Source organism: Trichosurus vulpecula, chromosome 7, assembly GCF_011100635.1.
Source record: "Trichosurus vulpecula isolate mTriVul1 chromosome 7, mTriVul1.pri, whole genome shotgun sequence".
In the NCBI taxonomy this organism is placed as follows: Eukaryota; Metazoa; Chordata; class Mammalia; order Diprotodontia; family Phalangeridae; genus Trichosurus; species Trichosurus vulpecula.
Window position 1 is genome coordinate 69042915 of NC_050579.1, and position 18385 is coordinate 69061299.

The window sequence follows — 18385 nt, forward strand, 5'->3', positions numbered from 1 at the left end:
ATTTGATAAATTCAGATCTGATTTTTTTCAGGGGTGGGGGTGGGATAATTGACAGCTCCAATAATTGACAGCATTACTACATCAAAAACTGACATTTCAGGACTCAAGTACCACAATGGATCTGTGATTGGCTATCATTAGATTCATGACTAATATGGGTATTTCTATCAAGATGCAAATGACACTTCATCCACAGTTACCAATCTTGTGCCACCATTGCCTTGTCCTTTCATAAATTCTCCTTCTGTCCTGTTGATGGGCCATGGTTACCAAATGGGGTATCCATTACCACGGATTTTTCACTATTTGTCCATCATTTATCCTTCACATGTACTGAACGATTTGTTCATCTCTGCAAGGATATCCGTAACAGTAGCCTAATTTACTTTGTTTTAATGATTAGGCATTGAAAAAAAAAGTTTTATGAAGTTAGAATTCCATTGACAGGCTCCTCTTTATGGATATGCCTATGTTTAAAAAGCAAAACTAAAATGGTCACTAGTTTTGTCTTGAAGAATAAAATCTTCTTTCAAACATGGCAAGCATGCAATTACAGTGTTATGCTTAGGGGGAAAAACAATGAAGAAATTAGTCAATAGGAAATTAAGTGGTCATTTTGAGCTTTCACATATCTGTCATTACCAAATTGCACTGAGAGTATCCTGCCTCTCCTGAAGCCTGCTTTTGATATTCCTGTTAGAAAGAAATTAAGTATTTATTCATTAGCTGTCTTGAAAAATTAAGAATGAATGAAGAAAGCTTCAATTTATTGTCAGATATACAAAATTACTTGCTCTTTGAAGTGAGATTCAAATCAAAATGTAATTTGACTGTTGGATCCCTGTGAGTGTTAACAAGCACAGAAATATTCAAAGAAAATAGTCCTTATGCATCTGAATTAGTTATCCTCTTATAAATGGCTCCAGTACAGTGTTGTTAAATTCAAGTGGAAACTCAGGCTAATAAACCATACAAGGATCCCTATAGACTGCATATTGACTTAGTTTCAAAATGTAATATTATCTGTGGTTTATTGTATTTTCATTTATTTTGTTAAATATTTCCCACTTACATTTTATCTGGTTCAAACTATACTCAATAGTGTTGAGGGTCACATGTGACCCATGATGCACATGTCTGACATCTCTGATCTAGTATAATAGCAGTTAACTCAATAATGTGGCAGTGTCTGAACAATTCTGTTAACTGAAACGTAGACCTGGTCAATTCATTAGCCGGCACATAATTCAGTCATATATAGAATCGAATCCTTTCAGCTAGAGTATGGAATGGATTTGGAGAGTATAGATTCAAAGCCATGATCTGGCTATTCTGCTATTAAAACATTACAGATATATATATGTATATATATATATATATATATATATATATATACATATTATATGTATGTGTGTATGTATTTGAATTATTCATCTTTATAGTTTTCAGGGATATCATATCTATGTTCAGTTTAAATTAGCTTTTGAGATGGACTTTGATAAGTTGCAGAGAGGCAAGAGGAGGGCAGCAAAGATGGTGAGGGCTATATATGTGTAGGTCATTTGGTATGACTGAGCATGTTTAGATTAGAGTAGAAACAACCAGGGTGGGGAGGGAGTCAGCAGGGAAGGGATAGTCAACTTAAAGCATTTCAAGAGATGACAAGTAGAGGAGGAATCTGATTTATTTTGTTTGGGTCCAGAGGATAGAATTAGAAATTATAAGTGGGATATTGAAAAAAGGCAAAGTTACACTTGATCTAAGGGGAAAAAATTTTCAACAATTATAATTAGCGAATAAAGGCATCAGCTTTCCCTTTACTGGAAGTATTAGAGCTAAGGCTAAATAACTTCCTTTTGTATATATTACAGTGAAGAGTCTTGCTAATTTTTCCCCCAGTGTGTAAAAGAGTGAATTAGACTAGATCATCTCTAACGTCCTAAACCCGACAACTGATAGGTTCATTTTTTTTAACAAATCTAAGAAGAAACATTTTCCTCAGAATTTTTTTCTTTTTCAATTGTAAAAGTGACTATTGTGGTGAATATATAGTATGATTGATATAAAGTAACTCAGAGTATTTAACATTTAACCAATTGTAAGATATCGACATGATTTTGACATGATATTGACATGATTAAATATGTCAATAAAATTGACATGATTAAATTGATATTGACATGATATTGATATTGATATGATATTGACATGATTAAATAGATATATATTGCTTATCTTTTATTTAGGGTGAAGATGGTTTCCCTGGATTTAAAGGAGACATGGGTCTTAAAGGTGACAGAGTGAGTAAAAAAGAAATTTTATTGTAGTACATTCAAGTGAAAATTTATCAGCTCATTAAATAAAACCAGAAATGCAAATGGATTCATTTGAGCTCTTAGTACCTGTGCTTACACAGATTTTTACATTTTGGGTTCCTTATCTTTATTTTTTTGTAGAAGTCATTGGAAATCTATTTTCTTTGCGGTATTATTTTTAGCTAAAATTTTCCATATGTCATATGATAGCATTTTACATTCTAATAGCATATTCAGGGATAAGTAGTTGCATATGTCTACCAAGTTTAGGCATTTGGGCATATCTTTTTTTTTTAATGGGAACAAATGAGGAGTCCATTCCAAATAGTACATTTCAGAGAAGCAATTACTAGACTTTGTGACAGTTCTTGGCATATATGTGAATTAAAGCAGCAGCATTTGCCTTATTTTACCTCATTTGGCCACCAGGAATCATACACTTGACTCTCTTTAGAAGGTAGTCTTTGTAGCCTAGACCAAATCTACTCTTGTGGTAAATGGGGTCCATCAAATTCAGAAATATCAGTCAAATTCTTCACCAATTTAAATTTTGTAATGGGAAAAATAAAATTTCCTAACTTACATAAGTAGTTCCTAATTAGTATGGTAAATACTAAACAGACTTTCTTTTTTAAGTGGGGAGGGGAGTTGTTTTGAAAAACAGACTTTTTGAGCAATCCACTGGTACAATATTTTACTGCATATCCTTCCCTGTTATTCACTAGCTAATTATTTTCTCATTTATTTTACTTTTGCCTTCTTGTTTTTCAGGGAGAAGTTGGACAAGTGGGCCCTAGAGGAGAAGATGGCCCTGAAGGCCCCAAAGGTAGAGCAGGTCCAACTGGGGACCCTGGTGGTCCTGGTCAAGCTGGGGAGAAGGTTAGTAAGTAATTGCAAATTTTCAGTCAGAAGAGTTGTCCAGACTTCAAAATGGCTTGTTGAAGGTGATAAATTACTAAGTGTTATTTTAGTATTTATATATATATATGCAAGTAATTCCCCATGTCATTAAGTTGAATTAATCAGATTTGAAGGACGGCTATATATAATTGATTAGTGAATTATATTTCTCTTTACTTTATATCTAAGTTGTCTTAGTGTCAAGGCCTGGTTTTCTTGTTTTATACTACAACCCTCTCAACCACATAGGATTTGTCAAGATTTCTCCATCATTTAAATTTATCTACTAGAAGTTTCAGGTCAATTCAACAACAATTTTAAAATACATAGTACATTATACCAGCTTCTAGGATTACAAACACAGAAAAGAACAGTCCCTGCCCTCATGAAGTTTATTATCTAATGGGAGGTATGAAGGAGACATTCACAAACTGGTATAATCCAAGGTAAATATTGAGAGTCTCTAGGAAAAAAAAGCATTGTGACGAGTAAACATGAGAAAGGAAAGGGAACTTTTCACTGGAAGGGATAAATGAAGGCTTCACAGAGGAGGGGCAATTGAGTTGAACCTTTAAGGAATTGAATGATTTCAAGAGGTGGATATTTGGAAACAATATATTCTTGGCAAGCAGCGACAGCCTACATAAATGTACAAACAAAGGAGAAGGCAGGACCAAATCTTAGAATAATAATTCATTTTGAGTAGAATGTGGATTATACAAATGAAGTAGAAAAGAATGTGGCAAGATATAAAGGGATGAGAACACCAGTGTCACCTAGGGGAGGAAGTATCGGGGTAGGGAAACATGTGAGGCCTTCCTGCGCCTCTCAAATCTCATATAAGGCGATGTCCAACTCTAGCTGTAGCCTGGACATTATGCATGTGCATTGTAAAGGAAAAAAAATAAATTATTCCAGTATTATGGATGTGAATACATTGTGATTTATTTATAAAAGACAATGTAATATGTTAGGCATCATACAGAATTTAAAAGAAAACAAGGCATAATCATTATGTCTTATAACATAGGCATAAAGATAAAAATTGGACTTGTGGTTTCATTGATATAAGAAACTAATGTGGCAACTCCCTCTATTAGTGTGTGTTGGAACTTTCTCTTCACCTCACAGTCTTAGAGAGTTGCCTAGTAAAATGAGAAGCTCAGTGAGTTTCCTAGAATCACCCAGCCTGTATGTGTCTGAAGTAGGACAATATATTCAGGTCTTTTGGCTCTGATGATGGCTTTCTATCCTCTTTATAATATTGTCCAGAAATTATGCATAAAATAGATATCCAGACAAGCAGACTTAGTTAGAAGGAGATAGTTTCTTAGACAGTGGAAAAACACATTTATGAAAAGTAGGAATATGTTTGTGTTCCTTGCTTTGTTGTTTCCTTTTGTGTAAATTTTGAAATGAGACAAAGGCAAAAGAGGAAATACCAAAGAAAAAGTTCAGATTTAGAGGATAGGGGCTAAAGATGAATATGTATTCAATAAAAAAGGAAGAGAAAGGGGATGGTGACTGGCCAATGAGGGTGAAACTTTGCGAGAAAGTTGAAAGAGAATTCTTCCTGAAGCACTTAATGGTATGATGATATCCTTTTTAAATTTTATTTTTAGTTTATGGAATAATAATAAGAATCTCAAAGTAGTGTCTGACAGTCAACTGATCAGCAAAGATTTATTAAGTGCTTCTTGTGTGATACTGTGATAAGCTCTGGGTATACCAAGAAAGGCAAAAAAGCATGGTCCCTGCCCTCAAGAAGCTTGAATTCTAATGGGGGAAAGGACATACAAACAATTCTGTGGGTACAAGGTATATTCAGACTAGATGAAAGCTAACCTTAGAGGGAAGATTTCTTCGCTTTCTATAGGCTCTTTCTGTTCGATATATCCTAAGAGATAAAAGAATATATTTTCAGATTGGGGGTAGTGGAGGTGGAACTCAGCCTAGGAAGAGGAGAAGTAGACTTATCCTATCCACACAGTTACCATACACGCACTGCTACATCAGCCATTTATTTCCAGTTTTTCACTGTGGCATGCTACTCCTGAGTCTTTACAGAGATCATAATAATCAGCTTGAATGAAGGCACAAGGTCAGTGGAAAGGCCATGAAGTGAAAGACCCCTTATTCATTCCCCCTTCCTCTCCCCATCTCACCTATCTCCCCACTCTGCCAAGACACTGCCGTTGCCGGCAGACAGTTGCTATTGGGTAAACTTTATCTCCAGTCAGCCCCACTCTTCATCCTGCCAAAGGTCTAATATGGGGAATCACAGCATCAGTGCTTTGAAACCAACCCTGGATTCCTTCCACTTCACTATTCATCAGCATGCCTCTCTTTCCTTAAGTGCCAGCACTTGAAGGGAGAAATTTTATACCATTTTTCTTTGCAGGATTTCCCAAATTCTGGGTGATTGCTTTGACCTAAATCTCCTCTTAAGCCATCTTGCAGCAGAGCTCTAGTAAAAACACATAAGAGAATCAATTCCTCTAATGCAGCAATTAACATAGAACACAAATGTCTTTGTGATCGTAATTAGGGAGTTTCATTAACCTTGAAATCAATAGCATAAAACAAATGATGATAACTTAATGTATCCAAGGGGACATCATTAAAAGTGTGCTTCTTTCTGCTTATTTGCTTCCCTTCACTCCCTCCCCCTACACTGCTTACCTATGCAGTGTGGATACTGAATCAGACAACTTTTCGGCTCTATGATAGCAAGGTCATAAAGTTGGTGTGTTCTGAACTCCCTGTCTTTTTAGATAAATTAAAGTATTCATCTCCATGCATAAGGTTCTTGGCACTCTTGAGGTCACTATTATAGGGAATAAAGTCATCTGGCTTTGCTGGGGGTTTTATGAAATTATTTTTGGTTTATTCTTCATTTGAACAGTAGTAATATACATTGTACAGTGTTAATGTTTTCAAATATCAGATAAAGGGAATTTATGCAAATATGAAGTGATGGTCTCTCTTTATGAAATAAATAGATCTTTAAGGAAGATTAGACTCATATAAAAGAGATTCTTTCTCTTAAAAAAAAAGGAAACTTCAGAGCAAGGAACATATGCAGGTTGTACCTTTTATAAAGGTAATTTTCTACTGTTAATGAAACTAACTCCATCTGACTTGTGTCCATTTGTGAAATATATGATCTATTTTTAGGTGGTGATTTCTCACTTTTTTTCAGGGTGAAAGAAAGGGCAATTGGGGTTAAGTGACTTGCTAGGTCACTCAGCTAGTAAATGTGTCAAGTGTCTGAGACCGGATTTGAACTCAGGTCCTCCTGACTCCAGGGCCAGTGCTCTACTCACTGCACCACCTAGCTGCCCTGATTTCTCACTTTTAGAAGCAGTATGCCATAGTGGATAGAGTCCTGGGGTTTAGAGTTGAAAAGACCTGAATTCAAATCCTACTCCAGACGGTTACTATATTGTATATTTAGAATCAGCTTAGTTTTGCAGTGGATAGAGTTCTGGGCCTAGAGGGAAGAAGAACTGAGTTCAAATTCACCCTCACACACTTAATAGTTGTATAACCCTGGACAATACACTTAACCTCTGTCTACTTCATTTTTTTTTTCATCTGTAAAAGAGAGATAATAATAGCACCTACCTTCCAGGGGTTTTATGAGGGTAGAATGAGATGATACTTGTAAAACACTACATAAATAGTGAGGGCAGCTAGGTTGCACAGTGGATAAAATGCAGGACCTGGAATTAGGAAGACCTGACTTCAAATTCATCTCAAGACACTTACCAGCTATGTGACGCAGCTCCCTGCCCCTACCTCACAGCAGTCTGTTGAAGTCTGTGTCCCTTCTCAGAATAGTGTTTTAAATTAATATAACAAAATACAAAGCATTAAAAAGGGAAACAACTATACTGAAACATAGTTTTCAAGATACTGAAAAAAGCCCCACAGTTTATGACGTTTTGTTGTACAGAAGATGCCAACTTATATTGGCTGAGGAGGTTGCTTGCTTGGGTGCTCCATATGCTAATAAAATTGCAGGTCCAATCCCTATTCCTTTGTTGTTGTTCAGTCATTTTTTGGTTGTATTCCACTCTTGTTGCCCCCATTTGGGGTTTTCTCGGCAGAGATACTAGAGTGGTTTGCCATTTCCTTCTCCAGCTCATTATACAGACGAGGAACTGAGACAAAAAGGAATAATTGACTTACTCAGGTTAACACAGCTAGTAAGTGTCTGAGACTAGTTTTGAACTCAGATCCTTCTGACTCTAGGCCTGGCAGTCTATACATTGTGCTACCTAACCTCTCTTTCTTCCTACTTTATAATGATGATAACAATAGCTCAGATACATTAAATCATATTATATATGTGCATAATTGTGATTTATATATGCATATTATATACCTTATTGGATAAGTGCTATTATTATCCTTATTCTATGGGTGAGAAAACTGGGACTGAGAGGTAGTACAACTTGCATAGGATCAAACAATTAATTTTTGAGATGGGATTTGATCTCTGTCTTTCCTGACTAATACCGGGATTCCATGTTCACTATGCCACATATTGTTATCATATGATGACTTATTGTGGGCATTCTGCTGTAGAAAGATAAGTTAGGCTTCTTTGTGTTTTTTTCCTTTTTGTGTTCTTTGTTTTCCACTAGAGTTTTCCTCTTTTGCCTCATATGTGGAGATGACACTGGATTTAAACCAGTAGAACCAAGACTCTGGAAGATTCTACCAAGCTAGATAAGCTTAGAGAATACAGACCCAGCAATAGATTCTATATCTATTAACCAAAAACCAAAGTAATTAAGTTTGCAGAGGCCCTAGGAATCTCATCATAAAATGATGATCTTTTTTGTTCAGTCATAGAAACACAGGAAAGTGGTCTAATAAGGCAAAGAAAAAATGGCCATCTGCATTAGTGGAGGGAGACAAAATATATATCCACATAAAATAAAGTACTGACTACTTGAAAGACTGAAATACACTTTGAGTAAACTTTTTACTCAGTGCCACTGATGTAATTGAATAATGGGAAAAAGTTCAAAAGGCAGTTCAGAATGTTGAAAAAATAGCTATTTTAAACTTTAATTGCTTTGTAGAATCTCTTCATGAATGGACATTCCAAAAACTTCAAGATCCCTTGCCAGTTATTCAGCCAGTGAGAAATCAAAGGACATTTTATGAAAAGAAAGTTAGGACTATTGCCTTAAAGCCATTTATATTGGCGAAACTAGGGGAGCTAAGTGGTAACACAAGATAAATTTGTAGCTGTAAAATAACTTGTCCTAAGACTTTGAAGTAAAAAAATATCATTTACCCTGCTTTGGTCTCTCTATGTTTACATCTATGCATTCAGAAATTATGGAAATTCTTGCCTTGTTAAAGGTCTCGTTAAAAAATGACAGTTGAAAATGTAAGTTTTTTTTTCTATTTCTGAAACTTGAAGCAATTTAAAAAGGGACGAACATAGGTTAATTATGCAGAAGTGTTTTTTTTTAAACTGTAATATTTCAATTCACTTTCCAAGTTATTAAGATCTACTGAAATCATATTTTATTATGATCTGTGTAACTGTGGAAGTTACTCTCCCATTCTGAGACTCAGTTCCTCATCTGTTAAAATTGGAAGTTGGACTACATGATTGCTAAGATATGTTTTCCATTTTTAAAAAAATGTGAAGACTTATGAAAACAAAATATTTGTGGAAACATATTAAGTTAAAGAGACATTAAAATAAACTCAAAATCATTACTAAAGGTTATAAAATAATTAGCTTTTCCTTTAACATCAACATATAGATACAAAAATATTTCAAAATCTAATTCTTCATTTCATATTTTCTGAATCAACAGAATGCCATTCTTTTTGGTTGATTCTTTTTTTGCATAGAACAATCAACTAAATTAATAGGTATGATAATTGTGTCAAAATTGCTGAATATTCAGAATTGATAAACACCTAAGCATTTAAATATTAATTTAGTGTTGGTTAAAAGGTTACTTTCCAATTATATTAGTTATATAGAGTTCAATTATTAGTAAATTGTCATCCTTCCCTCCTGGATACTTTGACTTTTTTCTCCTTCTGCACTTAAAAATATTCAAATTTCACTGTGGTTATTGGTAAATGTGTGATTTCCCCTTTGTTAAATTCAAAATATGCTATGGGCAAGGACTCTAAAATTTTTCATCTTTATATCCCCAGAACCAGAACCAGTGCCTGGATATAGTAGGTGCTAAGTAAATGCATCAAAATGAACTTATACTATTCAATATGATGTAGAACTCATACATACATAGAAGTAACCTGAAATAATTCACATCTGTCTGAAGATTTCAAAATTTCTACAAAGGGACCCATTTCCAAGGCTATGGAAATTGGGCTGCAATCTTTAAAAGCCATCTTGTTTCTCAAATAGAAGAATATATTTACAGTTTTCCTCTATGAGATTAATACTATCATGTTTATATTACTATAGCAATAAGCTTGCTGCCCCCACCACTACCACTACCAAGCAAATCAAGTGAATCATCCCCAAGTAAAAATTTATATAAGATTCCTTGTATAACTTCTCAAATGCTTGCTGAACTTTACATGAAAAAATATTTCCTTTGTGCGTATGCGTATATACATATGCATTTGTATGTATATATGTATACGATAAATATGGTAACTACATACAAATTGCAATCACACACATAACTCTCATTCATTATATCCAATTAATTTTACTCTCACTATTTTATAACTCCTCGATTTGATCCTTTAGGATGTTAACATAAATAAGAATAAATTATTAGTCTACTCAGGAGAAGCATGTATTATGAAATAATGTTGCCACAAAATGCTACATATCATTTAAGTTATTTATTTTGTTATTGCTCTATATAGAAAAAATTGAAATTGGTCCCTCCATATTAAACAAATGGTAAGTTTAGGTACAAACAAATTGTTACCCTTTGTTAAACAGTTCAAATATATGGTGTCCCCTAGTGGCCAACATGGCCCAAGTTGAACACTATCTGCTGAGTATGTTTGCAAAGATTATTTTACTTTGTTCAGAATAACCCAGAGAAGCTAACCCAGAATCAGGACCAGAAATCTCAGCTAGTATTATTTCAGCATAAGCTCCTGACAAGATCTGAGGGCTGGGGAAACAGATAAAAATATTTTAAAAATTCATACTTTTACAGAACTATAAGATTACAAAATATTTTCCTCACAACTCTGAGGTAACTAGAGCAATTATTTTTACCCCCACATTACACAGAGGGAAACTGAGTCTCCTATTGGAGAAAAATAAATATCTAAACTAGGATTCAAAATCAAGTATTCTGACTTGAGGCCTCTAGTATCATTTTTTATTACACAACCAATCAATCAATAGAAATTTATTAATTATGTGCTATGTGCCAGACTATGTAAGGAAAAAAAAGTGAAATAATCCTTAGTCTCAAGAAGTCTGCGTCTTCTCTGGGCAGATACTATACGTACATACGTATACATATAAAATAGATACAGTGTGGTAGAGGAGAAATGAAGGATAAGAAAGGCCTCCTTTTCTAATTCTTAGAATCAGAGCATTTTACATCTATCAGGGACTTTATTAGTCATCTCATCTGATTCCCTAATTTTAAAATTGAGGAAACAGGCTCATAAGATAATAGATGGAGGACAGGAAGGGATTTTAGAGACCATCAAGTCCAATTCCCTTATTTTGTAGATCTTGATTAGAGGCCATAAGAGGTTAAGTGACTTTCCCAAGGTCATACTAGTATTAAGTGGCTGACCCAGGATTTGATTTTTAAAGTGCATTCCTGATTATCTAGGGTTACTGCTTATCCAGTGAACATTGAGACAACTAGACATTTCCCCATGTTGATGTCGGGAAAATTTTCTGGCTCTATTTTTGATCAAGATGATCATTGGACTGGTAGGTGAATAGCATAGACTGAGGAATTGACAAAGAGGTTGTTGTTTCAAGATTTTCGGGAAACAGATATTATATGTAAATATACATATATACATATATAAAATGATAGACAAATGAACAGATTAATGGTCCAGAATTTTCCTTCTACTAGTTTACACCCTATACTACTTTTCCCAAGTAGAGAACTCTAAGCACTCTGACTCCTTTACTTATACTATACTAATTTGTTCCTAACTAGAATGTTGAGACCTTCCTAAAATAATTATTTCTCTTCTCTTCCAAAGAAAATTTAGAGCTGAAAGTCAAGGATGATACTGCCTTAGAATAACAGACTTAAACAAATAAATCTGTACAAAGATGAGGAAGATGTACAATTGTTATTAACTAAAGTACTTAAAATCTTCAGTACAATATTTAAATTTAAATCAATTTAGATAATGTTCTTTTTCTGTCTTTCTTTTTAAATTCAGGGGAAACTTGGAGTTCCAGGATTACCAGGATATCCAGGAAGACAAGGTCCAAAGGTAAAGAAAATATTTGTTTGAGTTTATATTTTTGCCTATCTATATTCCCTAAACAAAAATATTTTAAAGAGAAACTTCAAAGCAATCTTCTTTATAGATTTATTTTTAGCAAAGAAGATCAAAGTTCCATAAGTAATATACGCTATCACAAAAAGAAATCAGACAAAATGTGGACATTTTGAATGTGGAAGGAAGGAAGGAAGGAAGGAAAAGAGAGAGAGAGAGAGAGAGAGAGAGAGACAGAGAGAGAGAGAGAGAGAGAGACAGAGAGAAGGAAAGAAGGAAGAAAAGAAAGAAAGAAAGGGAGGAAGGAAGGGAGGAAGAGAGAAAGAAAGAAAGAAAGAAAGAAAGAAAGAAAGAAAGAAAGAAAGAAAGAAAGAAAGAAAGAAAGAAAGAAAGAGAAAAAGAAAGAAAGAAAGAGAGGAAGGAAGGAAGAAAGAAGGATAGATGCTAGTTCATTTCAGGAGATAATAGTAACAACATCTGTGATTTTTTCAAAATATGAGCCACATTTGAAATAATGTTGACTCCAGCACAACTATGTCTAAAAATGTTTTACCGTTGAAGATATCTTTTTCTTATGGCATTAACTACCTTACTGCCCCCTTTTACTTCAAACCTCGTCTTGACAAGCGTGTTGAGTCAAATAAGCATGTTTCTAGTTTTTCATCTTCACCTCTGTCTAATACCCTGTGTCATAGTACTACTTACTCATTTAAACTGGCAATTTATAGGGTTTTTTGAGGGTGTAAAGTCTCTCCCTGCTCTGCCCCACCTTAATAGAATTAAATAAAAAACCTAACTGAATAAGCTTTCTTTTATGCCTCTGGTCTATTTGATATATAAAGATATTAAGTAATATACATCTATGTTTAAAGCAAACTATAATAATCTGTACAAGTTTGACACATATGTGTCTATATATTACATAATATATATGTTTATTAATTTATATAGTCTCTCCAAAGATTCAGATTAAAATCCATGTACACCTGTGCACTATGACATTTCTTTCTGTGTTTCTTTTCCACTTCTTGCTCTGAAAACTATCATCCAATGGACACAGTATTGTCACTGGTATGTCAGGGGACTGCTCTGTTATGAAATTAACTATCTCTGTTATTTCTGGACCACTTAATGTTCTTAGCCTAACACGTGTGTGTGTGTGTGTGTGTGTGTGTGTGTGCATGTGTGTGTGTTCACACATTCTTCTCACTCCTATCTAATCCTAATATACTGTTCTCACCTCTCTTTGCAGCACTGACTATTTTCTCTCATATACCCCAATTCATTGGTTGTGGTAATGGTGGAGGTGGCCAAAGGGAGAATCAGAATATGTCTTATTCCCCATTGCCACCACAGACTCCTGCTCTACCACCTTCACTAAGCAAGCTTTGTTTCTTTGAGGTTCATCCTGTCCAAACCTAGAAGTATCTAGGAAGCACAATGGGTAGAATACTGGACTTAGAGTCAGGAAGACCCGAGTTCAAATCAATCCCCAGACACTAGCTATGTGACATTGGGCAAGTCACTTAACCTCTGCTTCCCTCAGTTTCCTCATCTGTAAAATGAGGATAGTAATAACACTTTCCTCCTATGGTTGTTGTGATGATCGACTGAGATATTTGTGAAGCTTGTAGTGCAGTGTCAGGAACATAATAGATGCTACATAAAAATATATGTTTTGTCATCATCATCATCATTAGCAGCATCAGCAGCATCTCCAGATACTACTGACCCAGCGCCCAGCACATAGTAGGTCCTTAATAAATGTTTATTGATTGATTGTTATCTATCTAATCCTGGTACATTCTCCTTCCTTCTTCAATTTATTTTGTGTCTGGCTCACTATCTTTCCTTCCTATCTCCTTCCCTCATCAGTATACATATTGATGCTCCCTCAAATACCCAAACCTCCCAAATTCTCATTCTACTCTATTCCCACAGCATACTATTCCTCCACTCTACCCAGATGTACACAGAGATAATTTTGACATTCACTCAAGAGTATTTTATTCTTTGCTCATTAACTCAGAATCTTTATCTCATCATAATCTTTTATCATTCTGTCTTTTCCTCAGCCTTATCACCCTATGTTCTTTCTTATCACCATGACTTTCTATCCTTCCACTCCTCAGTTCTTTCACAGGTCATTTACCTTTGCATTGGCTACATTCTCCTCTCTTCCCTCTCACTCCTTGGTGAACCAACTTGTATGTACTGTACACTGTTCTCTACCCATGCTTCCTTTTCCCCATGTCCTGTCATTGAATGTGCCTTGCCAAACCCTAACCCTGAATTATTTCCAATATCTTCCTCCTTTATTGAATGGAGTTGAGGGAAATATGCTGATTGGGTCCACTCCAGATTTATAATATCTAATTTCAACTGGGTCCTCACTTCAATCAATATGTCAGTTATTCAACTAGCATTTATTAAGCTCCTGTTCTATGCCAGCCATTTGCTAAGCACTGGGGATGACTGAATCAGGGCAAATGCCTTCTCTAGTAGGTTTATTATCTTACAACAGCTATTCAAAACTTTCTTGTCTTTCCTCAAGGATCCTTTGCCTCACACTCACACCCTCACACCCCAGCCTCTTAGCTGAGGACCTCTCCTCATAGTTCACCAAAAAACATGAGGTCATTCACCAAGATCTCCTTCTTCTCCCCTCCTCCTTATCTCACCTCACTGGGACATCCCCTCCCTTGACACTGGTCTCAGGCGAAGAGATACCTTTTCTTCTTTCCATAGCCACCCTTCTACATGCACCTTTGATCCCTTTCCCAGCAGATTGTTCCCTCCATCATCCCCACCCTGTCATCTTTAATTTCTTCATATCTACTAGCTCTTTCTCTATTGCCTCTCATAACAGTTATGTCTCCCCTACCCTTAAAAAAGGCAAAAACAAAAACAAAACACTCACCTGATCCTACAACACCCACTAGGTATCATCTCTTCCCCTTCATGGCTAGACTCCTTGAGACATGCATCTTCCCTAACTACTTCTACTTTTTCTTTCCTCCTGTTGACTTCTAAACCCTCTAGAATCTGGACTTTGATCCCATCATTAAACTGAAATTGCCCCCTCCAAAGTTATTGTTTGTCCTTATTGCCAAACTTAATGGTCTTTTGTCAATCTTCATCCTTCTTTATCTCTAATAAATAGTAATGACAATAATAATATAGCTAACATTTATATAGCACTTACTATGAGCCAGGAACTCTGCTCAGTGCTTTAGAGTTATTATCTCTTTTTATCCTCATTACCACCCTAGGAGGTTAGTGCTATTATACCCTCATTTTACAGATGAGGAAACCGAGGAAGAGAAAGATTAAGTGAATTGCCTAAAGCTCTATAGCTAAAGTTTAAGAGGTCAGATTTGAATTCAGGTCTTCTTTACTTCAGACCCAACACCATCCACTATGTTCCCTAGTTGCCTTATTTCACACTGTTGATCACGCTCTCCTGAATACTCTCTTCAGTAGGTTTTTGTAACTCTGCTCCTATCTGTTCTACTGCTCTGTCTCAATCTCTTTTTATTGATTCTTCATCTGTATTACACCTACTAACTTGGAATGCTCTGCTCTGTGCTGTCTTCTCCTCGTCAGTGGCATCAGTTCCCATAGGTTCAGTTATTATGTCTATGTAGATTGTTTCCAGGTCTGAACATCCAGCCCTTTCTCTCCTCAACTCTAGTCATACATCACTACCTTTTAAGCTTCTCAAACTGGCTAGTCATCTTGAACTCAGTATTTTAAAAGAGAACTCAGTATCTTCTCAAGCCCTCATTTCTTTTCAAACTTCCTGTTACTGTCTACAACACCACTATCTTTCAATTCACCTAGGTTCACAACCCCATCCTCAACTTCTCATTCTCACCCTTTATAACAAATCTGCTTCTAAATCTTGTGGTTTCTACCTTCACAGTATGTCTTGAATATATCCTCTTCCCTTTCTTTCTTTGTCTCCCTCCCCCTCTCTCTCTACCTCTTTGTCTCTCTTTCTATCACTCTCTCTTTCTTTCTCCTTAACTGTCTCTGTATCTCTTTCACTCTCTCTGCTGTCTCTGTGTCTCTCTCCTCACCACACACACACACACACACACACACACGTGTATATATGTAGAGACATAAATACATACACAGATATGTGTGTATAGATACATATACCATAAGTTTTTAATAACTGCTTGCTGAGATGAATTTATCCTTCTATGATTTTTTTTCAAATGACTCTTTTGTATCAACACTATATTAAGCCTTGGAACTACAAAGATAAAATTGAAAAACTCCTTACCCACAAGAGCTTGAATCCTTAAAATTGTATTGAGATGTTCTATGCATGATTCTTTACCTCCGGTTTGCCCTGTGTGTATGTATATATGTATTTCTTTGCATGTTTTCTCCACCATTAGAATTTAAACTCCATATAGTAAACATTTAATAAATCCTTGTTAAATGAATGATTGCAAATTAATATTATATTCCTCATTAATAATTTGACAAGATAGAGGAGGACAAAAATCTTTTCAGGTGAGCCAAACACAAAGATACCAAGTTTTTCAAATCTTTCATTAAAGTCTTTTGCTAAGACTATAAGTTAAAAAAGTAAATACTATAAAAAAGCTATTCATTTCATCCCTGTCTTGTGTCCACCAAGTAATTTATAAAGAATGAAAGAAAAATCTATTCACAGAGCTTAAAGGAACAATGTAGAATTAATACCTCAAAAAAATCTTGGCACAGTCAAAGATTTTTTCCTTTTATTAGTGGTTTTACCTTAGGGGAAATGTATTATTTGATCAGTTTTTACTTTTGAAGTGAAAGCTAAAATTCATTTTATCTCTTGATGTTTTAATGCATTCAGAATTTCAAGTATTATGGTAAGCTTATTTTAAAATATATGAACCAAAGCTGTATTGTGTCTTGAAAAAATTATCTGATTTAAGTATAACATCCTTCTTCATGCTTATTTTGTTTTAAATTAAAGATAGACTATATAGCTGAAATTATCACCAAGCATTTACAATTAATTTTTAACATGTGTTTCTTTTATAGGGTTCCACTGGTTTCCCAGGGTTCCCAGGTGCTAATGGAGAGAAAGGTGCCAGGGTATGCTGTATAAGAATCCTTTCACATATATTTAAATATAATTATACTGACAGTTTTGTGGATGATCTTGTGTCAGATATTTGTTTATGCAAATCCAGAAGGCAGCAAATAGGATGGGAAACTTGTACTATTTGCACAAATAAACTAATGATAATAAGCTGCAAAATTTTGTTTATCAAAGCAGATGAGAAAAACTCTTAGAAATATTCTTCAAAGATTATGTCTGTAAGACATAGGTTAGGAAGGTCATTGCCCTGCTATCTCTGAAGTTCACCTCAAAAAGACTGATCATATTTTTAGAAAATTGGTAAAATTATCAGAAGTGAAAGACTGTCTTGGAAACCTTAGATGAGAACTGTTTAGGTAGGCATGAAGTAACACTGAAGTAATGTATCTCATTGATATGCCTCCAGTTCATTACAATTAGCAATTAAAAAGTCACTATACTTTAAACAAGGTTTTTGAAAGGTAGCATTATTTCAGCTGACTCTATTCTTACCCCCTTAGACTTGTTTTAGAAAGAAGTTCCATTTTGTTTTTCCCTACCAAACCAATGAAGCCAAAACATCATTCAACTTCTTTTGGTCTCCAAGATAAAAGAATAATGATTATTGTCTCAAACAGACATAGGGGTTTAATAAAAATAAATATACAATATGTACCAAATGTGGTAAAATTTGTGCAGTGATATGCGGTAAATGTATTTGGCAGAAATTTTTAAAAATTACTACAAATTGAGATTCTTCATTAAAAACACAGTATTTGGGTGAACTATACAATAATAGTTTGGCTATTTATTGATGTTCCTTATTTGGATTTCTTGTCTTAAAAGAATAACATTCATATTAGATTTTCTGGTCTGTTTTTCTGTTTATTTACACTCCATTTTTTTTAATTTTCATAGGCAATAGACTAAGTCTATAATTTTCCTGGATTCAAATCCTATCTCTCACTTTTCCCCTTAACTCCCTTTAAGACACTTGACATAAAGTGTTGGGCTTGCAATTCGGAAACTTTTTTTCAATAGTGCCCTTTTCCCCAACGTTTCCTTGCATTTAGGTATTTGATAAAAGCACATCTTGCAATAATGTAAATAGAGGGTTCCCATGAGTCAACCTTGCTTCTGTAAAGTGTCTAGTGAATTTAGTGAGATGGTCAGTTTTAAGAGAAAAAAAATCTGTTTACTTAAATTAAAATGCAGAAGATCTAAATAGATACAAAATGGCATCTTAGTCTTGAGGGGGTTTTATAGTGTCTCATTCAGCCCCAGACCTGTAATTCACTGTAATATACTATATAATGAAACCGTTTGAACTGTCTTTGGCAGGGTGTAGCTGGTAAACCAGGTCCCCGGGGACAGCGTGGCCCAACGGTAGGTACCTTCATTGAAATAATGGGTCATGCATTTGCATTTGGAATTCAGTATTTTGAGAGAATTTTTAAAGGGAAAACTGACTCTTCTTCTGAAAAATATTCATCACTGGATCAGCCTCATCCATCTCATTTTCAAATCCTTAGGGGCCACGAGGTTCAAGAGGTGCGAGGGGTCCCACAGGAAAACCAGGTCCAAAGGTAAGGTAGCAGGTGTTCTTTAGCTATCT

The 18385-nt window shown here is 35.0% G+C and overlaps 1 protein-coding gene across 3 annotated transcripts in view; it reads left to right on the plus strand.

The window, feature by feature from the left end:
• Positions 1 to 18385, plus strand: part of COL11A1 (collagen type XI alpha 1 chain) — a 280750-nt gene that overhangs the window by 143008 nt on the left and 119357 nt on the right. For all 3 annotated transcript variants that reach the window (XM_036766931.1, XM_036766932.1, XM_036766933.1), the window contains 6 exons: positions 2247 to 2300; positions 3087 to 3194; positions 11616 to 11669; positions 16731 to 16784; positions 18112 to 18156; positions 18303 to 18356. In XM_036766931.1, coding sequence (XP_036622826.1) covers positions 2247 to 2300; positions 3087 to 3194; positions 11616 to 11669; positions 16731 to 16784; positions 18112 to 18156; positions 18303 to 18356 — 369 coding nt within the window. The remainder of the gene's footprint in view (positions 1 to 2246; positions 2301 to 3086; positions 3195 to 11615; positions 11670 to 16730; positions 16785 to 18111; positions 18157 to 18302; positions 18357 to 18385) is intronic.